Genomic DNA, 21707 nt, shown 5'->3' with positions numbered 1-21707 from the left:
AGGTCTAGGGCTCACAATATTGACCGAAGGATGGGGTGGGGGGGAGAACATTGACCAGAACCCGGACCCCACTTTGTCCCACATGCCTGAGCACCCTGTGCGCAGAGCTCTGCCCTTTTCTGGGGACCCAGCTCTCTCCAGCCCCTGCTTCCTCAGCACTCAGAAGATGCCCTTCCTGAGAGCCTCTCCCATGTATGTCTTGGCCACCCTCTCCCCAGCTGCACATTTCTACTGTCTCCCCTCTTATACCTGGGGGATAATTTTTTTTCCACTATTGGGGATTGAACCGAGGGCCTTCATGCTGAGCTATATCCCCAGTACTTTTAACATTTTTTATTTTGAGCCAAGGTCTCACTGAGCTGGTCAGAAAGACCAGCTGAGGTCTGGGAGTGGGAAGGGGAAGGGAGGCTGGAGGACTCAGGTGCCAACAGCTCTCAGCAGCAGAAACTTTGATCGTTCCTGCTCTGCCTCACCCACCATGCCAGGTACCAGGCACCCCATCCCCTGCCCTGTGTACCCCCAGGCTCCAGGGTTCCAAACTAGGCCTTATTTCAACCTTTTATTCTGTTTACCCATCAAATCTCTTGTCCATGATATCTGGTTGGAGGCTCCACCTGGCAGCCCCTGAATATTTTATAAAAACTTCATTCTTTGCCTTACCCTACCAGGTCTGGCTGTAATCCCCATCCCCCTGTAATCCGTCCCTGTGTGTCCACTACCACCACTCCTCACTGATCCCGACTCAGGGCCACTGTCCCATCAGGGAGGTGGCCAGGAGAGGGGTCAGCTGTTAGGGGTCGAGGGGCCTGGACCAATCCCCCCCAGCAGCCCTCTGCAGCATGTTCAGGGCCTGCCAGAAGAAATCCTTCTGTGCGGCCACCAAGGGCATGTTGCCCACGATCTCTTTCATCTTTTCCACGCGGTCCTGCAATGTGGGGCAACTGTGGATCTGGCTGAGATATTCCTCGCAGGCCCAGTCTGTCCTCCCAGGGTCGTGGGCAGCTCCAGCCCCCAGGTTGGGCTCCAGGCTGTCCACTGCCCAGGTGGCTGGCAGGTCCCGGTAGAGGGAGCAGTGCTCAATGTCGTGGCTGGACAGCATGTAGAGGCACTCTCTAGTGGAGCAGAGGGAGCAGGCACACAGAGGGACCTTGGAGGAGAGAAGGGGTGTGCGCTAGCACTGCAGGGGCTCCCGGGAAGCTGACTAATCTGGCCAGTGTGTTTCTGCTCTCAGAGCATCCCGGAGCCAGCAAGTGAGCTGCTGCTGGCCCCACACAGGGCCTGTGTAGGGTCACACAAGGCCAGCAGTATCTGCTAAGGGACAGAGCTGCCTGTGTGCCTGCACGTGGCAGGAAAGGGAAGTGGAGTGGGCCAGGGAAATGGGCTTGCCGGGTCCTTGCAGGAGATCGTCCTGTGGGCTCCCTGGCTCTACTGCTCTGCTCCTCCCGGGGGTCCCACTTGCCTGCCCCTGCTCTGACCTTGACCTGCAGCTTGACGAAGGAGGCGCTCCCCTTAGGCCAGCCAGGGAGACGGCCACCGGCCCCACAGCCACAGCCCAGCAGCTGCTTGTTGAAGTCTGAGTCCTGGCTCAGCACCAGGGAATGGTTGAGGCCGCACCACAGGGCAATGGGGCGTTGTAGATAAGGTACCTGAGGACACAGGGCCAGGGTCCTTGAGAGGGCAACACCAAGGGGCTGGGGGCCCATGGGAGAAGGCTGACTGGAAGGCTCATGGAAGAATGTCATCTAGGGAGGGAAGAAACAGGAGTCTCCCCCTTCCCTCCCCTACCAAATGCAGAGCAGCACCAGTCTCCATACCCTGCAGCCCCTAGTGGTTGGACATATGGCGTCTTGGTGGGTAATTTATCTTGGTCCCCAGAAAATAAGCTCTTGCCTGAGACCAAGGCCTGCTCTGTTCCCTTGTTCTTAGCCCATACTCTACACCATCAGTCTCCAACCTCACCGGACACTGAGCCTTCCTCTTCCCAGGGGCTGAGGTCTCCTCTCCTTCCCTGCACAGTTCCACATTACCCCATCCCTCAAGGAAAGACTGCCTTTCATTCTCTCTAGCATTTTCAGTGTGTACGGGTGTTACCTTCCAAAGTGACCGCCTTACTTTGAAAAAAAAAAAATCTGTTTCTCGTTGCTTCCTGTTTCTGTCTCTGTCTTTCTCTCTAGTCCAGGATGGCCTATAACTCATAGTGATCCTCAGGCTCAAGTGCAGGGATTACAGGTGTGCACCACCATGTTCAACTCCTACCTCTCTCTTTAAAGTAGCACAGTTGGCTCCCTGAGCAGACTGAGGCTGACCATATTCTTGTTCCTTACTAGTCTTTCCTTAACCTCCTTGTCATCTGGCTTTTCTTCCTGCCATGCCACACTTTGCTCTCCAAAGGTACTTAGTTTTTCAGCTGCTAAAACCCAGGATGTCTTCTGTGTATGCTCATTCTCCTGAGTCTGTTAACATTTTAATTTCAAAAACACAGGTAAGTAATCTATGGTCGCTAAGAGGAAATTACAAAATACTGACAAGTAAAAATTTAAAAATCAGCTGGAAATACCACCATGAATAATTAACATCTTGCTGGGTATTCTTCATTGTTGCCTAGACAAACATATATAGATTATATATATATTTTAGTACCGGGGATCAAACTCACAACTTCGCGCTTGCAAGACAGGAGCTTATGCCACTGAGCTAAATCTCCAGCCCCTAGGTTGTATATTTTTAAGCAAAACTGAGATTGTAAAGCTGGGCATTGTGGCACAGGCCTGTGATGCTGGCACTTGGGAGGCTGAGGCAGGAGGATCACTACAAAGGTCAGCCTTAGCTACATAGTGAGTTCAGGGCCAGCCTGAACTACACAGCAAAACCCTGTCTCAAAAACAGACAATCAAAAATGAGATTGTACTATGCAACCCATTTCATAAAAGTTTCTTTCACCTAACTATATAGCACGGTCATCTTTCCATGTCAATAAATGTGTTCCTGTGTTGTCAGAGTGTCACCAGTAGCCCCCTCCCACACGCCCTGTTGAAACTTTCTGCTCTTTGGCTTCTGGAATGTAGCAATGGAGGGCGATCCTCCTGTCCCAGAGATGTCGCTTCTTTATCCCTGCCTCCAGTGATGGCTGCTGTCGGGATTCGCTCTCCTCTCTGCTTTTGTCATGTCAGCCTTGTTCCAATTCAAAATGCCAGCTAGACAGTGTTTCACTTTCACCAATTTAGTGTTTCACTTTCCCCGCAACAAGCCCAAATTCACACATTCTTTTTCCTGAAACCAGCAATCAGTTTGGAGGACCTGTTTATTTTCTAAAACATCTCCTCTACCTGTTTCTTTTCATTCCTGCTGCCACGTACTAGCCCTGGTCTTAAGTGCTGCTGTACCTCACTAGGCTCCTGTGTGCCATGGCCAGCTGACCTTTCTGGTCACTCCTTGGTTCCTGCCTTCTCAGATCCCCTGGCCACGCCCTCATTCAATTCCAACTGTGGTTTATAGAGTGAACCACACGGAACAGACCTTCTAGTGCCAGCCCTATGTAAGACCATCAATATAATGAGCATTTCCTGCACTGGCTTTGCCTTCCTGGGGAGGAGCAAGTGGGTTCTTACAGAAAAGTATCCAGATACAGGAGTGAGGGAACTGGAGAAAGAGGGTTCAGATGCGAGTTGCTGGGAAACCACCTTACATGTGTGGGTTCCCCACGGTCCATTTTGTCCCCTGTTCCTAGCTGCCCATATCTGTTATTCCCCTGCATGAAGATTCGGCCAAATTCATCCACCAAGCCAAAGTGATTGTAGCCAAGAGCACAGAATAGGACCTATGAGGTAAGAGAGAGGGCAGGTGGGCACTGAGTTCCCACCGCAGGAACCCTGCTATCCAGAATCTCCCATCTGCTAAGCCTCTACCTTCCAGCTCATCCTTTTGACCTTGTCTTTCCCCAGGCCCCATCTCCCTCCCTGGTTAATTATGGGTCCCTGCTCCTATTTTAAACCATTAGTCCCTAAAGTCCCCATCCCTCCGGGATCATACCTTGGCAGGCAGGGAGAGAGCAAGCGGCATCTGCTGGTCCAGGGGGTCAAAGGCTTGAAGGGTCCCAAAGAGGTCACGATATACCCCTGGGGTATGCACCTCAAAATACACTCCTCCCTGGTCTGGGGGGTCAGGAGCCCTTAGCTCAGCAGCTTTGGCCACCCATTTCCTAGGGCAAAGACCCCACCTGGGATGAAAGCTGCAAGCCCAGGGAGTATCCACACCCACTAGAAAGGCATCAGCAGAATTCCTGGGAACCTACACCCCATTCTTCCTGAGGGTGCCCTAAGGGGCTCACACCACACAGCTGGAATAAGGGTGAGGGTGTCTACCCAAAACTGGGGGCTTGTGAAGAAGGTAGGTGGTTTGTACCTGTGATGTAGAGGGCACTGCTCTGGTTGGAAGCCATGCAGGTCACACGCAGGTGTGGCAGGCAGCAAGACACCTTCCTGAGGGCCAGCTGAACTGTATAGGAGCGTGGCTGGTCCAGCTGTGTCTCATTCACTACCAAAGAGTAGATCTTTCCTTCCTCTGGGGAATGAGGGGCGGAATACAATTATGCGGGGATGAGGACTCACCAATACTCACATTAATGTCCCAGTGAATCCCCTGAACCACACGGATGAAACGTTACTCTTCTAGAGGGTGGAAGAAAAAAGGGTAGAGATGAAATGGGAAGAGTAGTCTCGAGTGCCCCAGACCTCAGCCCCAAGAATAAGTTGGGCAACTATGTCAGCATGAGAGAGGAGTTGCAGGAAAACTGGCCAGGACACATGGCAGAATCTAGTCTGAGTGTTGGGAGGATGACCCTTGGGGGCCTGCATGGCAACACAAGTCCAGAGGTCTCAGGCTTGAAGGAATGGTACAGATGACACTGGGACAAGGCTGTGGCTTGGGGTGTTAGGTGAGATGCCTGGCCTGGTGGGTAGGGGATTAGAATTTTAAAACTCAGGCATTCAGTGGAGTAGTGATGTAGGGTCCTTTATTCTCATGAAATATGATGCCCAAGCCTAGCCAAGGAGGCAGATAAAAGGGCTGTTTGGATGGCCAAAGCAAGCTGCATGCAGGGCCTTGTGTGAAAGGCCTGTCTCCCTCTTCCCTGCAGCAGCCCTAAAGAATCTGCAGGAAAAATCTGTAAACTAGTGCTTTAGGCCACACCCACACCTGTGAGGAGCAGCAGAGCCCGCTGTGTCTCCTGCCCAAGCAACGAAATCTGTTTGAAGCTCATGGAGTGGTGGAATGTCATCTTGAAGACCCGCTGCCCGCTGGACTGCAGGTAGACCTCCACGCAGTCACAGGACCGGCCGCCAGTGGTGCCTGCCACTCCCGACTGCTCCCGAGTGGCCAAGACATAGAGGTATTTACGATAAACCGTGTCACATCTTGGGTCAGAGGCAAACTGTGGGGGAAAATGAGATGTCTAGAATCCAGGGCCTCAGAATGCGAAAAGAGTGGGAGGGAGGTAAGACCCTGGGGTTCAGGGTAAGGGGGGGTATTCTGAGAAGGTCAACTCAGTACTGGGGCCCCAATTCTCAACTGCCAGGGTCCTCTGACTCACATCCTTGGCTCCACGACACAATACGACATAGCGACATGCCCGTTTCCACTGGATCTGGCCAAGGGTGGAGGAGATCAGAGCATTTTTGAGGAAAAAGAGGGTTCCCAGGTAGTCAAGAATGAAGATGTGGTCCTTGGTGGGCAAGAAGCGGCGGTAGCCATGGGCTAGCAAGGGGGCCACACTCTTGCTGAGACATCGGCGACGGCCTCCAAATGCCTGGAAATACAGCCCCTTCGTGTCTGGAGAAGGGAAGGAGATGGAAGGTTCAGGGGTTGGGGCTGACACACAGGAGGATGAGCTTGGGCAAACTAGATTTGCCAGACATATGCTATTTATCTTTCCCTACCACTAAACCTGCAAAATACAGCCCTTTGCAAGGCCATGTGAAAGGCTTAGGTTAGACTCCAACCTGCACCTCCTCAGCCCTGGGCCACACCTGTGCTGTTAAATGAGCCCCTCTTTGGTCTAACTTTGTGTGAAAGATGAGAGGATTAGAACAACTATATAGAAAAGAGGCAGAAAAGGCACTGACCTGACCAAGAAAGACCAGTAACCTTCCCTCACCCCAGAGGTGGATCTGCTTTCTGGATCAGTCTTCTGCCCTAGTCTGTGCGTGACAGAAGCAATTGGATAGGGGCTTGCTGAAGGACTTAGACTACAGCACGGTTCTCAAGTTGGGGCTGACTTTGTCATCGGCTGTCATAACTAGGGAGGTGCTGATGGCATGTAGTGGGCAGAAGCCAGAGACTGTGCTAAACCATACAGAATGCACAAGACAGACCCCACCACAAAGAATGACTTCTCTCAGGGACACTTGGGTGGGATTTCTATCATGGGATGGCCCTGGGGTTTCAGGGAAACTTCTTCCTGGGGTCTGTTTGACTCGGACAAGTTGCCAAAGCAAAGGGCCTGTGAGGTGGACAGCAGGCTAGTTTACAGAGCAGGATTCCCAAAATAATCCAGGACAGAGGAGAGGAGAGAGGGGTGCTGGGGAAGGCATACAGTTCAGAACAGCCGCTCTCTTCCAGGGCCGGACTCCAGAACCCTGCTCCCGCAGGTGTGGACTAAGCCTGCGGCAGATGCGCCTCCACACACCCTCGGTGTCACACACTTCGTGGAAGTATCGGCAGGTCTGACCTAGGGCCACTGCATCTCTTACTGGGAGGAATGAGATGATGTGCTCCACCTGGGGGTTGGGGAGGACACTGGGTCTTTTGCAGCCCTGGAGTGGTCAGGTCCTCCAGCCTGCATTCTCCATGCTGCCCCCCACCAAGACTCACCAGCTCTGGGGGGAACAACTGAACAGAAATACAGTTCCCTCTTTCTTTCTTCTCTTTACCCCCATGCTCTGGGCCACAAGAAGGACAGCTCCGCTTCACCTATCAACAGAGAAGAGGGGTGCATGGGAGTTCTGTGAGGGTTGTACCTCTTTTCCACCTTGATCTCAACCTTTTTTTCATTTTTCTTTTTGCAGCAGGGTCTCATTATGTAGCTCAGTCTGGCATGGAACATGTGGCAAACCTCCTGCTTCAGCCTTCTAGTGCTGAGATTGTGGGCATGCACCACCATGCCCAGCCCTCTCAACCTGTCTTTCATGAACTCCTGCTGTCTTGGGGCTCATCTGACTTCTACTCTGTGCTGTCAAATCCTCCCATCTGTCGCCAGGTCCTTGGACCAACCCTCCCTGTCTGCTTTGCTCCCATCATCACCACCCCCTCACCCGGAGACCCTCCTCCCGGCCGCACAGCCCAGTCAATTTTTGCAGCTTCTGTCTCCGGCTTCTCCTCACCATCCTGACTGTCCCCCCTACCCTGCTCCTGCCCTCATCTCTCTGGGCCCTGTCCCCACTGCCTTTCCCACACCATGTCCCCTGTCTGGGCCTGGGTAACCTCTTGGGCCCCTCCCTTATGGAGTTTAAGCCAAACAAACCTCTCTGTGACCTCACTGTCCAGCCACTGTGACCTATTCTCCTGAATGTGGTCTGGGACCTGGCTGATGGGTTTTAGCTCATGCCTAGCTGGGTGGCTCATGCATGACACTGGAGAAAAAAGTGTACACTCCTAAGAGATGAGGCCTTGACTTGCAGGAGGTAGATTTTTCCTCATGAGGTCTTTTCAGCACCAATGCTGTAGAGAAAATGTGAATCTTATGCAACTCAGCCAGTCGAGTCCTCCAGGAATTTGTAGCTCAAGAGTACAAACTTGGAAAAGAAGAAATAAAAATGTAGGACAGCTTGACAGGTGGGGAGTTGAGGGGACCCTGCTCTGACTACCTGGCCGACAGAGGAACCCAGCAACTCAGCACAATTCTTTTTTTTTTTTTTTTTTTTTTTTTGTCTTTTTCCTTTTTATCAGTACCGGGGATCGAACTCACGACTGCCTGCTTGCAAGGGAGGCACTTATGCCGCTGAGCTAAATCCCCAGCCCCTCAGCACAATTCTTTACAGTCCATAAAAACACATCCCAAAGCAGCGATATCACTTAACAGGAAAGATAAGCTAGTAAGGTGGGAGGAAGGGATGGATTTGCTCTGAAAGCTTCTTAGCACACATCCTAAGAGCTAAGATGGGCTCTGAAGAGAGCAGAAGGTCTACATCTTCCAGCAATAGCTGACTGTACTAGGAGCTGAAATTCAGTCTTGGTTGACACCCAGCTGGTCCTGCACTGTAGGACAGATCTGTACATTGACTGCTCCAGCCAACAGTGTGCACACCCACTTTGATTTCTTTATTTATGCAACTGACAAACAGCTGCTTGAGAATACCTGAGAAGGAATTTTAGTATTTATTATTTGTTTTATTATTTTTTTGGGCACTGGGAATTGAACTCAGGACCTTGCACTTGCCAGGTAGGTACTTGTGTCACTGAACTGTATTTCCAACCCCTTATTTTGTTTTTTTGTTTTTTTTTTTTTTAAAATGGTCTCACCATTTGGTGCAGGTTGGCCTTGAACTCACTTATGTAGCACAGGTAGGTTACCCTCCTGTCTCAGCCTCCCAGAGTGCTGGGATGACAGGTGTGTCTCCATCTTGCTGGCTGTGACCAAGTTTTGAAAGCCAACTGTTAGGACCTTGCTGTTTGTTCCTGCTAACTCATTAACCGCCCCCTGCCTGTTTCTTTACTCATAAAACGAAGACTGTTCAGATCATGTTTTTTTGTTTTTTGTTTTTGTTTTTTTGAGACAGAGTCTTACGGCTGGGTCTCTACAGCCAGTTCAGGCTGGCTGGCCTGGAACTCATGATCCTCCTGCCTCAGCCTCCACGCCTGGCTACACAGTCTTTTTAGAAATAGCTTCCAAGGGGCTGGGGATTTAGCTCAGCGGCATAAGCGCCTGCCTTGCAAGCAGGTAGTCGTGAGTTCGATCCCTGGTACCGATAAAAACGAAAAAGACAAAAAAAAAAAAAAAAAGAAAAAAAAAAAAAAAAAGAAAGAAATAGCTTCCAGAATATTCAGATCCAGTTATTACAATTCCTGCCCAGGGGAGCTCTTTGGGTGATGTCGGGGAGCCGGGCAACTCTCATTTGAGTGTCTGCACTGCCATAGGCCCTCCCCCCGCCCCCGTCAATGTCCCAGGGGTCCCAAGACCCTTGCAGGGCCTCAGCCTCTGCAGCCGGAAATCGCCCTGGCGGCCCTTTGGACTCCAACAACTGTGCGCTGGCCTCAGACTGCCCTTGGCCTCTCTCACGCCCTCAACGCTGGCTAGCTCCCTAACACGTCCGGTTCGCACGCGTTATTCCAGCCCCTGGACTGCAATCCAGCGCGCTGCATTTAATTTCTTCACTTCTGTCTCAAAATTCTAGTTCACGCGCTTCCTTAGCGAAGGGATCGCCTTCTTGTCGATGCTATTGGTAGGTAGAGCCATCCTTCGGGGAAGAGGCAGGGCCAGGTTCCCACCCGAGGCTCTAAATTGGCTTTCTTGACAGTCACTCGCCCGTATCTGGTTCGCGATTGGTCTTAGTTGGAAAAGCACGAGCGCTCCGGCTTACGGTCTCTGGGTCTCTAGCCCTATACTAGTTGAGCTCTAGCGTCTCTTCTCCGACTTGAACCTGATTGGCTCCATCTCTAACCCTAGGGATTGTGATTGGATGAAACCGCGCGGGGCGGGAGGACTAGGAGAGACAGCCGTTGGGGAGCGCTCCATTCTTTGCCCCTCCTTTCCCTCGCCTGCTCCAGGACCCGAGGCTCCACCCCCCCGGGGGATTCTGATTAGCTGCTTCCGATGTGCCTCCCGATCGCGATTGGTTCTTCAGGTTCTTGACCCCGCTTCCGCCCCCCCCAAGCGACTACGGCGGCTCCGAGGAGGGGGAGGGGAAAGGAGGGACGGCCGGCCCCGTCAGTCAGGCAGCGGGAGCCGCCGGGAGCGGATGGCGGCGGTAGTAGCAGCGCCACTCGCCGCCGGAGGAGAGGAGACGGCGACCACGACCTCAGTACCAGGGTCTCCGGGTTTGCCTGGGAGCCGTAGCGCAGAGCGAGCCCTTGAGGAAGCCGTAGCCACCGGGACACTGAACTTGTCTAACCGGCGCTTGAAGCACTTCCCTAGGGGTGCGGCCCGCAGCTACGACCTGTCAGACATCACTCAGGCTGGTGAGTGCGTCGCATGTGGGGGGCACCACTGCGACCCTTATTTGCATAGCACCGCCCGCCTGTCTGGCCCGGCCCCTTCACCTGGCCGCGGGGTTGCTTGCCCCTCCCGGCTAGCATAAGATTGCGACCACCCCCTTCCTGCAGTTAGAATCCTGGGCTACAGCCGCCTTTCTGGTTTCACGGAAAGCCTAGAGTCTCTATGTGAACGTTGTGAGACCTCTCCCCTCTTTGTTTGTGTGTTGCGCACCTGCACCGTGATCCCGCCCCTCACCTGGTTTCCTTATTTGCATGACCTCAGTTATGCTCTATCTCAGTTATGATCGTTCCTTAAAGCAGCAGCCAAGTATTTCTAACCACTCCTTTCTCTCCTTGCTTGTCTCCAGCTCCTTTTTCCCGTTCCACCGAGATCCGAGCTGCCCCGGGAACCTCTTTCCCCTAGATCATCCCTAACAACGGGATGTTTCTTCTGGGATGTTTGCCATGGTCCCGCCCCTTTGAGTCCTGGCCTTTATTCTTCACCCAGGCAGCCTATGGGAAAACGAACAAATCTTTTACCTCTCCTGACTTTGCTCTGAGTTTTTGTGCCTGTGATTCCTGACTTCTTTAGCTGAGAGTCTTCCTCCGTCTGTGTAATTATTGTGGAGTTTACGACCTCATAAGGACCCTAGAATTCCCACTTTAGTTTTTGTTTTCTCAGAGAGAGAAACTTGAGGCAGATGCCTAAAGGAAGGAAATCATGTCTCCTAGCTGAGAGTGCTGACACCCCTGGAGACACTTTTTCCACTCCCCACCTGAAGGATCCCTCTAATCATGCTCCTTCCACCCTGGTACCTGTGGCGGGTGGGGAACTCTGCTATGACAGGTAAATCAGGCCTCAGCTCCTCAAGAGGCAGCTTATGACCTTGCGCTTCACCTGGGGGCTGGGGATCAGGAAGGGATAGGAGTGTATTCCCGAAGCCCGCAACTAGGCTGGGCTGTGAGGAGGGTTGGGGACATGGAGCTGGATAGAAATGTGCGTTTCTTCCCTGGCAGGTGCATACCTGCCTGCACATACTTAGCCAGCCCTAGGCATACACTCCCCATCCCATTCTAGGGAGAACCACTGTAAACCCTTGCCCTTTATGCAGTGAGTAAGTTCAAAGGGGTGAGCCCCACAAACCATTCTTATCCCTCTTAGACGCACCCTCATCCCCTAAGCTCCAGATTGACCTCAGCAGCTGTGTGACACTTGCTGTCTGTTCTCTTTCCCCTCCCCCTTACTTGTTTTTGACAAAGACCAAATGTTATTCTTTACTTCCTTAGGGCTCTGTCTCAGTGAGTGGACTCTTGGGGAAAGCTACCAAGAACTGCCAGCCCCTCCCAGCTCCTGTCCCCTCCCAGCCTCCTCCCCCAGCATTCCGGCTCAGGGTGCAGCCAGGGCTCCTGAAAGTTCCCTTGAGTGGTGAGGCGGGAAAATCCCAGCTTCCTGAGAAGCCCCCTCTGCCCTCCTCAGTCCTGTCAGGGCCCAGGTTGTAGGCGAGGTGAATTGTATCTTTTCCAGATCTCTTTCTCTGCACCCTTTCCCTAAGCAGAGTGCTCCCAGCCTGGAGTGGAAAGGGGAAGTGACAAAAACCCAGAGTTACCCATACCCCGCCCTACATGTTGCCTTGTCCTCAAAAACGCTCTGCTGCGAAATCGATCTGAACCCTCTCCTCCTGCTTTCCAAGCTCTTTGTGGGTATCTTTCTTCCCAGCACGTTCCCTATGCTTAGGCCCCGCACCCCTTGGACTGTGTTCCTTGGGTCCCCTAGTAGGGAGAGTCTGGGGGAGGGGCCGCAGTAGCAAAGGAGAAGTGTAGCTCATTCACAGACCACATCCTGTGCCCCTGGTTCTGCCTCCTCCAGCTTGGGCTCCCTTCCGCTCCTAGCATTTGCCCTGACACCCACTGCTTACCCATCAGAACTTCATCTCCACCCCTTCATTCACATGTGCATGCAAAGACACACTGGTAGATGCAAAGGAAGCAGACAGGTGTTCGGCATGGGTGGGAGGGCCAGATGCAGTCCTCCCACCCTCTCCGGAACTGCCTTCTCCCATGCCAGGTGTTCTGTATATGTATACCAGGGCCTGGGGTAGAGGGAGAGAGAGAGCAGTTCCTGAGCCATTAGGCTGTCTGTCATCCATCCTGGCAAAAACAGTACCTACCAGAGACAACCTACTTCATTTCCTTGGGGTATTTGTCCAGCTTCCTTTCCCTTTAGCCTTTGCTGTCCCAACACCCAGGAGAGCCCTGGAAGAAGTGCACCAATATCTGTTGCTTGGGACTTCCCCAGCAGGGCTGGGCCCCTCCCAGTGCAAACCGGCTGAACAAACAGAAACAGGTTTCTAGAGGTCTGTGCGGTCAGCCTCCTGGCACTGTTGTAAGGAGCCACTACATGAGATGAGAGGAGGGTAATGGCTTATTCCCTCCTCTTGCTACTCTACCCCTAGAGCCCAGGATAGTTACAAATGTGGAGGATGCTTAAGTCAGGAAGCAGAAGAAGGCTGATAGGCTGGAAGAGGGTGGGAAAGAGGCCAGAGGACTCAGGATGGAAAGGACTGAAGAATTCTGGCTCCCAGGGAATCTGGCTCCTAGGGAATCTGGACCTTCGTAGCTCCTTTGTCTTGAGGACTGCTAAATTGTTATCCAGCATCCAGGCCCTTAATCTCTAGTATAGTGACTTTGGTTTCTCCCTGTGTGGAAAATAGATTGTGGTTGCGGGGAGGGGCTCTCTTGTCTTGTTTTTTGAGACAGGGTCCTGTTATGTAGTTCAGGCTGACCTTAAACTCACTATCCAGGCTGGCCTCAAATTTGCAGCAATCCTCCTGCTTCTGCCTTCTGAGTACTGAGATTATAGGTGTGTGCTAACACATGTGTGGCCAAAAGGTTCTCTCATCCCCAGGAGTTTTCCATATGATTTTCTTCTTGAGCCTTCCACTCCATCACTTTACTCTTTTCTTTCCTTTGTATGTGTGTGTGGGGGGTGGGTGGTAGAAGTCCTAGAGATTGAACCCAGGACATTCACACTGAGCTACATCCAGAGTCCTTGTTTAATTTTTTATTTTGAGACAGGGCCTCACTAAGTCACTACATGAAGCAGATTGGGCCCAAATCTTGATCCTCCTGTCTCAGCCTCCTAAAGTATGGGATACAGGCCTGCTCCTCCCCCCGCCCCCTCCTGGTCCTTGTGCATACTAGGGATGTGGTCCATCACTGAGCATGTAGTTAGTATGCACTGAATCGCTGTTTTCTTGTGAACGCATCTCTGTGACATTTTCCCTTCGCTTCTCCTGGCATCTTAAAATACAAAGAACCATAAGTTATATAGAATTCACCCACTCTTCCAGGAGAGCTTATGGTGTATTCCTCCCCTATTTCCGAGTATCTGGGCTTCTCTGGCTGCTAAGGCCATTGCCTTCCTGTTCATGCTTAGAAAACTGTATGCTTCACTTTGCAGGAGGTTTTGTTGTCTCTTTAGGAAGAAAGCCCAGATTGTGGGCTAGATTTTTTTTTTTTTTTTTTTTTGGTGGTACTGGCCTTAACCTAAGTCCTTTACATTAAGTTCTACGCCATTTTTTATTTTGAGACAAAGTGTCAATCATTGAGTTTCCCAGGCTCAGCTTGAGTTTGTGATCCTCTTGCTTCAGTCTCCCAGAATGCTGAGATTACAGGTGTGTACTACCATGCCCAGCTTGAACTTGATTCTTTAGATTTGCCAGGAGTAGGTAGCTGGGCAGCTGGCTCAGGGGACTTTAAGGTCCCCCTGTGCAGATTTGGGCCTTTCCACTGCTCTCCCCTGATACTTGCTTCTCCTAGACCTGTCGCGGAACCGGTTTCCCGAGGTGCCTGAGGCAGCGTGCCAGCTGGTGTCCCTAGAGGGCCTGAGCCTGTACCACAACTGCCTGAGATGCCTGAACCCTGCCTTGGGGAATCTCACCGCCCTAACTTACCTCAACCTCAGGTAGGAGGGGAGCTTTGTCCTTATGGCCTCAGGTATCAGTGCTTAACATTCCGAGTGACCCCCTCGTCCTGAGAGGAGGAAGGGCTGATAAGCTGTGCTCGGGGAGTGAGCCTGCTGCCTTTCTCCTGTCCACAGCCGAAACCAGCTGTCATCGTTGCCACCCTACATTTGCCAGCTGCCCCTGCGTGTGCTTATTGTCAGCAACAACAAGCTGGGAGCCTTGCCTCCTGACATCAGCAGTTTGGGAAGCTTGCGACAGCTTGTGAGGATGGGGAGCAGGGCCCAAGGAGGGACTGTTGAGCTGGGGACCTGGGACCTCTTGGTGGGGAAAGCCAGAAAAAGGCAGAAAATATCCTTAGGGAAAGACTTGGACTGCCAGCATGGTTGCTGTTGATCCAGGTCTTACACTTCCTTTCCTGCTGCTTTCTTGGCTGCAGGATGTGAGCAGCAATGAGCTGCAGTCCCTCCCTATGGAGCTGTGTAGCCTCCGTTCCCTGCGGGATCTCAATGTTCGGAGGAACCAGCTCAGCACCCTGCCTGATGGTAAGGAAGACAACTGGAGGGTGGAGCATGGGTGTTTGAGTCTTTATCTACTCAGGCTGCTAGAACAAAGACACCATAGAAGGGGTGGCTTATCACCAACAGTTCTAGAAGCTGGGAGGCCAAGCTCAGGGTGTCAGTGTGATCAGGTTCTTTCTGGTGAGGGTCGTTTTCCAGACTGCAGATGGCCAACTTCACAGTGTATCTTTGTGTGGTGGAGAGCAGAGAGCTCTCTGAGGCTTCTTTTAAAAGGATACTAATCTCACGAGGACTCCACTATTATGATCTAAATTACCATCCAAAAGTCCTGCTTGCTAATACCACTTTGACAGCTCTGATTCCAACTTTGGGGGAGAGGGAAGGACATAGGCATTCAGTCTGAAACCATTCATCTACCTTGGAGAAGTTATAGGCAAGGAATCTTTAAAGATGAGTCATGCCAGATTTATGTAGGGTTTTGCAGTATTTAACACAAACTGTGGGTAGATGTTGTGGCCCACACCTGTAATCCCAGCATTCTGGGAGGCTGAGGCAAAAGGATTGCAAATTCAAGCTCAGCCTGGGCAACCTAGGCATTCAGCAAGACCCTGCCTCAAAAAAGGACTGGGGCTGTAAGTCAGTGTGAAGGCTCTGGGTTCAATTCCCAGTACTACCAAAGGGTGGGGGAAGGGAGAGCAAATTGTAAATGGTTTTACTTGCTTATAAGCATAGCAGTCCTCTGAGGCTGGCAAATCACAGATCGCTAGCTTATTTTATAAACATGAGAATGAGCGTAGAAAGGGAGGAAGTTAGAGGGTTTGCTCCACATAGAATCTCAGTGTTGGAGGGGGCCTTCGAGGTCACCTTTTGTCAAGGCTCACAAACACCTGAGTCAGGTGATGCCCTGCATCTTCTTGCCAACTCTCTGAACCGAGAAAGCCCCATTTTAACAGCTGATTGTGGTGCACCAACATTTGATAGCTCTGCCAGCTGACATCTCACTGTATTCAACCTGTGCTGGTTTTGTGTGTGTGCCACTCTGGTTTTAGGTGGGACCCAGGTAGGTGCAGGGGATGTGACTAAGATCTGGGGCCAACTCTCAAGGGTGCAATGGGGAGACACAAACATTCATAGGGATACTGTCAGACCAAGGAGTGAGAAAGGAGGCAGGGCTCTGCTTGAGGAGTCCTGGAGAAGACTTCTCGCTGGAAACTCAGGTCAGCATGGGCTGATCTTGTCCTTTACCCAGGCTGAGAAACCATCCACCATGTGCAAAGCATGTGGGTGGGAGGGAGCGTGGACTAGAGGGACCCAGTTAGAAGGGCGAGCCATGTTGAGGCAGGAAGGGCCCCATGCCAGAATGGAGGGTCTGAACTTGGTTTGGAGAGCAGGAGTCAGGAGGTCACCCATTTTCTCTGCCTCCTCACCTTTCTGCACCAACCCTCTTCTTTCCAAGTTAATAGGTGTCTTTAGTCTATTTACTATTGCTATAACAAAGTACTTGAGGCTGAGTAATTTATAAAGAATAGAAGTATTTTGGCTTGTGGGTCTGAAGGCCTAGAAGTCCAAGAGCCAAAGCACCAGCATCTGCCAGGCAGCTGGTAAGGGCCTTCTTATTTCAGAAGGCATCACATGACGAGGCAGAGTGCGTGTACCAGGCAGGGCTTGCTTTATAACAAAGCCGCTCCTTTTACAACAATTTATCCATGATAGATTAGTTGTTCCCGAGGACAGAGCCCCCGTGACCCAGTTAGCTCCCACAAGCCCTACTTCCAAATTTCATTAGCATATGGATTTGGGGATTAAGTTTCCAACACAGGATGTTCAGGGTCACATTCATACCAAAGTAGTAGGGGTACAAATATGCATTGATCAGGGTCATCCATGGACTACAGAAACAGATCTCAGCAAAATGACATGGGGACACAGGAGGAGCAATGAATTCTGAGCCTGAGATATCTGGAAGGCTGCATGGAAGAGGTGATGGTTGAGCTGAACCTGGAAAGATGGAGTTCAGTGTTACTCCCAGATGAATGAACAGGATATGGGAAGGCTCAAAGCTGAGGGATTCAAGTGGATGGTAAGGTTGGAGATGCAAGTGGAAGTCAGCTGGTTAACTATTCGGGACTAGGAGGTGGTTGTTTTATTCCACATCTAAGTCCAGCATGAACCCAGGCTGCCATCTGGAGAATCAGCAAAAGTCACCCTTGTGGGTAGCCAGAGCCTCGCTTGAGGTGTAGGGCCTGCTAGCACAGGGCACTCATGGGCAGGGCACTGGCCACCCAGCCTCAGCACCCTTGGCTGCCCAGCATGGGAAGGTTTTGTGCAGTAGGTGTCACGTTACAGTGTGTGTCTTATGCTGGTCACTTGATAATGATCCGTTGTGTGAAAGGACAGGCAAGGAGAGTCACAGAATTAGGCAGGAGTGAGGTCCAGCTGGGATTATGGGGTGGATGTGAATGGATAGAGGAGCTGGGAGATTGTCCTCAGCCAGCAGGACAGAGACTACGATGGAGCCCGGGGTGATGGGCCAGCCAGAACTGAGGGCAGGGAAGGGAGCACGAGGCTCCAGGATCAGGCCTGCTCCTGACTTGTCCCTCACCCACTACCCAGAGCTGGGGGACCTTCCTTTGGTCCGCCTGGATTTCTCCTGTAACCGTGTCTCCCGCATTCCGGTCTCCTTCTGCCGCCTCAGGCACCTGCAGGTCATTTTGCTGGACAGCAACCCCCTGCAAAGCCCGCCCGCCCAGGTGAGGTGCAGGCTAGGTGCGCCTGGGGACAGGGGTCCCATTAGGCAGGGATGTGGAGGGGACCCTTAGGGCAGCCCAGCAGGCTCTGGGAAGGCATTTTCCTCTTGTCACTTCCCGCTACGTGTGCCTCACGCAGATCTGCCTGAAGGGGAAACTTCACATTTTCAAGTACCTATCAACAGAGGCTGGGCGGCGTGGAGCTGCTCTGGGGGACCTGGCCCCTTCCCGCCCCCCGAGTTTTAGTCCTTGGTAAGTCTTAGTGGGAAGGAAGGAAGCTCCTTACTTAGAGATGTTTTGTCTCTTTCTGGCCCCGGGGATGCCCCTGGATCTCTGATGGGGGACTGAGGAGGGCTGCTGCTGGTGTGAGTCTGACCAGTCTTCCTGGCTGGCCGCAGCCCGGCTGAGGATCTGTTTCCAGGACGTCGGTACGATGGTGGGCTGGACTCAGGCTTCCACAGTGTTGACAGTGGCAGCAAAAGGTGGTCAGGAAATGAGGTAAGAGCCTCCTTTCTTTGAGTGATCGGTGGTGTCAGTGCTGGGAGAGGACCTCAGCCCTGGAGACCCTGGCCTGGTACCTCTGAATGGTGGTTGGAGCTCTTTCCTTTCCTGTCCCCACTGTCCTGGAAGGACCACCTCAGCAACGGACCCCAATCTCAGTCTCTCACAGGGCCCTTTGGGCCTGGGGCCCCGTGACCGCCCAGCACTTCAGAAAGCCCCCTCCCACTGCACCCCTCTGCCTTTACAGTCAACAGATGAATTTTCAGAGCTGTCGTTTCGGATCTCAGAGCTGGCCCGGGAACCTCGGGGGCCCAGGGAGCAGAAGGAGGATGGCTCTGGTAAATGGGAGTGGATTAGGGAGGCCAGAGTGAGCAAGGGCTGCGCCCGTGCTGCATGCCAACTGACGTGCCTTGGCCCCTCCAGGGGATGGGGACCCTGAACAGATCGACTTCATCGACAGCCATGTTCCTGGCGAGGATGAAGAGCGAGGTGCAGCTGAGGTGAGGACCCAACCATGACCCTCCTCCAGGAAGAGGGGATCTGGGGGTTGTCGTGTCTGGGGACCCAGCCTCCCTTCACCCTCTGCTGTCTTTCCTCAGGAGCAGCGGCCTCCTGAATTAAGTCCTGCAGCAGGGGACGGGGAGCGGGGACTCAGCAGCAGGTACCCAGCCTCGGAGCCCACAGCCTGCCTTTCACTGACAGCCCCAGGGCCCCCTGCTGGCCCTGACCAGTGTGTCTTCCTGTGTGTCCCCAGGCGTGAGGAGCCTGCAGGGGAGGAGCGGCGGCGCCCTGACAGCTTGCAGCTGTGGCAGGAGCGAGAGCGGAGGCAGCAGCAGCAACAGCAGCAGCAGCAGCAGGCTTTGTGGGCTCCCCGGAAAGACAGGTGCAGGGCCAGAGCTGGCTGGGCTGAGCTGGCCAGTGGACCCCCAGGCTGCAGCCCGTCTGGCAGCTGACTGCAGCTCTCTGTACTTGCAGTTTCCTGAAGCTGGGCATCAAGGCCTCAGGGGGCGGAGCCACCCCATCCACTCAGACCACCTACAAGTAGGTTCCCTCCTGGATGCCTGTCCCCAGTGTCTTCTGCCACCTTCTAATTCTCCTCCGTCTCTCCTCAGTGGGGCTCCCAAGCCCAGTGTTGCCCCGCTGGGAGCTTCAGGGATGCAGGGATCCCCTGTGCCTGCTCCTCCCTCCCAGGAGCCCCTTCCTGTAGTTGGACCAGGTGGGCAGGGACTTTGGGAGGAGGATATGGGTGCTGGGACCTGGTGGCCTGAGGCAAGAGTGGGACACTGGAGTCTCTCACCTGTCTCTCTACCTCTGGCCACCAGCTATAGCACCTGCTCCCCGGCCACATGGCTCCATTCAGAGACCGAACAGCTTCCTCTTCCGCTCCTCCTCTCAGAGTGGCTCAGGTGGGTCTCCTCCCCCACACTGCTCTTGCTTTGGCCAGTACTAACTAGGGGACTGGTGTCACCTCTGGACTGTGGGCTCTTCAAGTCTGTTGTTCCTTTGTGTTGAAATTTCCACAAGCAGAAAGGCTGGAGGGGTGGGTGCCAGCCCCTGGAGACGAGCCTGTGGTGCCTTCTTTCCAGGCCCTTCCTCACCAGACTCTGTCTTGAGACCTCGGCCTCCCCCCCAGACCTCAGATGAGAAGGAATTGATGTTTCAGCTGCGCCAGGTAAGCAGAGGCAGCACTATGGGGGGCAGGGCTGGAGTCAGCATGACACCTCCTCTCCGCAGCACCCATTTTCTATCCTCATACCACCCCTGAGGGGGACGGTAGGTGTGAGTCCCAGCTGGCGTCCCTTCCGCAGGCCCTTGAGTCGAAGCTGCAGCGACCCCTGCCTGAGGACCTGGCTGAGGCCCTGGCCAATGGGGTCATCCTCTGTCAGCTGGCCAACCAGCTCCGGCCACGCTGTGTGCCCTTCATCCACGTGCCCTCACCTGCTGTGGTCAGTGGGCTGCAGGGAAGGTGGGGGCGGGAGCACCAATGGCTTCTCCATTATCCTCTGTTCATTGATGTTTTTAACTTTTGTTAGCGTGATTGCAGTACATAGTGATGATTTGTCATGGGGAGTTGGGACATGTGCATAAGGTGTCTTTTATTTCTTTTTACATCTACTTCCCCTCTTCTCTGTTCATTTCTTATACCCAGCCAAAGCTCAGTGCCCTGAAGTGTCAGAAGAATGTAGAGAGTTTCTTAGAAGCCTGTCGAAAAATGGGGGTACCTGAGGTATGAGGGTTGTTCTGTATGCTAAATGGAGGTGGTGGCCGGAGCTCCCTGAGCACTTTGCATGGGTGGCAGTGTTCCATTCACAGGGTGCTTACTTCCAAAAGAGGTGGATCTGCGCCCCCCTGTCCACGCCTCTCCCTGGCCCGCTGTCTCATTGGTCTGCATGTCTCCCTGCCCCACCATCTCCCTGCCTGCATGTTTCCCTGTCCTGCGTCTCCCTGGCCCTCTGTCTCCCTGGCCTGCATGTCTCCATGTTGCTGTGGCTGTGGCCTTGGCATGTGTGGGTGGAGGTGGGAAGGACTGTCTGGCTGCTGCTGCTAACATCTGTCCTCTGTCCTTGTCCACCACCCTGCCCTCCTTCTCAGGCTGACCTGTGCTCGCCCTCGGATCTCCTCCAGGGCACCACCCAGGGGCTTCGGACCACACTAGAGGCTGTGAAGCGGGTCGGGGGCAAGGCCCCTCCACCTGCCTGGCCCCCTTCTGGTCTGGGTGGCTTCGTCTTCTTCTACGTGGTCCTCATGCTGCTGCTCTATGTCATCTACACTCGGCTCCTGGGTTCCTAGGGCCGCAGTCCCCCTCCCCACTTCTATTTATAAGATTCCTGCTCACCCCCCCCACCAGTGGTGCCTTCAGCCCCTACCAAAGACACTAGAGTACCCTTCACAGACACTGACCTCAGAGGCCCCACTCTGGTGCCCCCAGACCCTGGGTCCCCCGCCTCTGGCCTCCCTCCTGTAGGCCCTGGCCCGCAGTGCTGATGTGGCCTGAGTGACCTTCAAGCTTCTGCTGCTCTTCACTGCCCCCATCCTCCTGGGGTGGGGAAGAGCCCCACTCTTTTCCTTCCTTCTCCACCCTCCCCCCACTGGTTGCTATGGGGGGGCTAAATTATCTTCTATTTTGTAGAGAGAACTCTATATATTTGTAGGGGATGTGGGAGCCCAGGCTGGGTCCCCGGCTCTGTGTATAAACTGTACAGACTGTGGCCGCCTCTGTGTGCGTTTGTGTCTGTTCGTGGTCGGCCCTGGACGCTGTGTGTCACCGTGCCTGCCCTGGCATTTCCCTCTGGAAATGACAAGCCTCTCGTCCGCCTGAGCCTTGGCCCCCAATGTGAGCGCCCTTCTGTTACCCGCTGGCAGCTCCCCTGCGTCTCATTTGTCCCAGGCCATGGGCCCAGTGTCTACCGCCGCCCCCCCTCCGGGCAGGGGGAACCTAACCTGGGCCCCTCCCCCCAGGAGTCCCTGTGCCAGGCCCACCACATCCTGGAGGAGGAGGGGACCCCGGGCAGGGGCCTCCCCCACATCGCTGCTGTGGTCCGAGCACTGCTGGAAAGGCCTTAGGGGTGGAAGTAGGGGTGCAGGGCCCCAGCCGCCCTCCCACCGACCCCCAGCCGGGAACAGAAGACAGCCTGGGCTGCGCCCGCCAACAAAGACTTGGTGAGGGGGGCCTGGGCCTGGCCACCCCTCCGCCCTGGTGTGGCCAAGGGTCTGGGCGGAAGACCCCGCGTGGCTGTTGTGTCAAGCGCAATAAAGAGAAGCCCGAGCCCTCTAGCTGGCCCTCAGGTGTG

The 21707-nt window shown here is 53.7% G+C and overlaps 2 protein-coding genes across 5 annotated transcripts; one reads left to right on the top strand and one right to left on the bottom strand.

The window, feature by feature from the left end:
- Positions 1-65: 65 nt before the first annotated feature.
- Positions 66-8006, bottom strand: Fbxo24 (F-box protein 24). The gene is given in 11 exon segments (XM_023565162.2): positions 66-822; positions 824-1147; positions 1476-1646; positions 3686-3817; positions 4030-4151; positions 4402-4560; positions 5194-5428; positions 5588-5826; positions 6590-6773; positions 6868-6966; positions 7308-8006. Coding segments are annotated over 11 exon segments (1776 nt in total). The 5' UTR covers positions 7380-8006; the 3' UTR covers positions 66-783.
- Positions 8007-9892: 1886 nt separating this feature from the next.
- Lrch4 (leucine rich repeats and calponin homology domain containing 4) lies at positions 9893-21690 on the top strand. 4 transcript variants are annotated; one of them, XM_003469962.5, is made up of 18 exons: positions 9895-10170; positions 14005-14149; positions 14285-14411; positions 14587-14692; positions 17282-17418; positions 17555-17667; positions 17814-17913; positions 18164-18254; positions 18340-18416; positions 18516-18577; positions 18671-18799; positions 18892-18957; positions 19029-19132; positions 19239-19322; positions 19503-19588; positions 19725-19862; positions 20066-20143; positions 21376-21690. In XM_003469962.5, the coding sequence occupies exons 1-18, from the start codon at positions 9951-9953 to the stop codon at positions 21478-21480; spliced, it is 1968 nt and encodes a 655-aa protein (XP_003470010.2). In that variant the 5' UTR covers positions 9895-9950; the 3' UTR covers positions 21481-21690. The 4 variants fall into 4 exon arrangements, with proteins under 4 accessions (XP_063090295.1, XP_063090294.1, XP_003470010.2 ...); XM_003469961.5 differs by lacking the exon at positions 21376-21690 and adding an exon at positions 20509-21125 and having other exon boundaries at positions 9896-10170; XM_063234225.1 differs by lacking the exon at positions 19725-19862 and having other exon boundaries at positions 9893-10170.
- Positions 21691-21707: the final 17 nt, after the last annotated feature.

This window comes from Cavia porcellus, unplaced genomic scaffold (genome assembly GCF_034190915.1).
Source record: "Cavia porcellus strain 051 isolate PalLab524CR breed Dunkin Hartley unplaced genomic scaffold, mCavPor4.1 scaffold_23, whole genome shotgun sequence".
Classification (NCBI taxonomy): domain Eukaryota; kingdom Metazoa; phylum Chordata; class Mammalia; order Rodentia; family Caviidae; genus Cavia; species Cavia porcellus.
This window is presented reverse-complemented; position numbering and strand designations above follow the sequence as displayed.

What these genes read in the sequence shown, in the direction of transcription:
- Lrch4 (XM_003469961.5), top strand. Translation starts at nt 9,951, where the DNA reads ATGGCGGCGGTAGTAGCAGCGCCACTCGCCGCCGGAGGAGAGGAGACG. An exon ending in TGGGAAGCTTGCGACAGCTT is followed by an intron (nt 14,412 to 14,586) that starts GTGAGGATGGGG and finishes TCTTGGCTGCAG; the next exon opens with GATGTGAGCAGCAATGAGCT. An exon ending in AAAGGTGGTCAGGAAATGAG is followed by an intron (nt 17,914 to 18,163) that starts GTAAGAGCCTCC and finishes CTGCCTTTACAG; the next exon opens with TCAACAGATGAATTTTCAGA.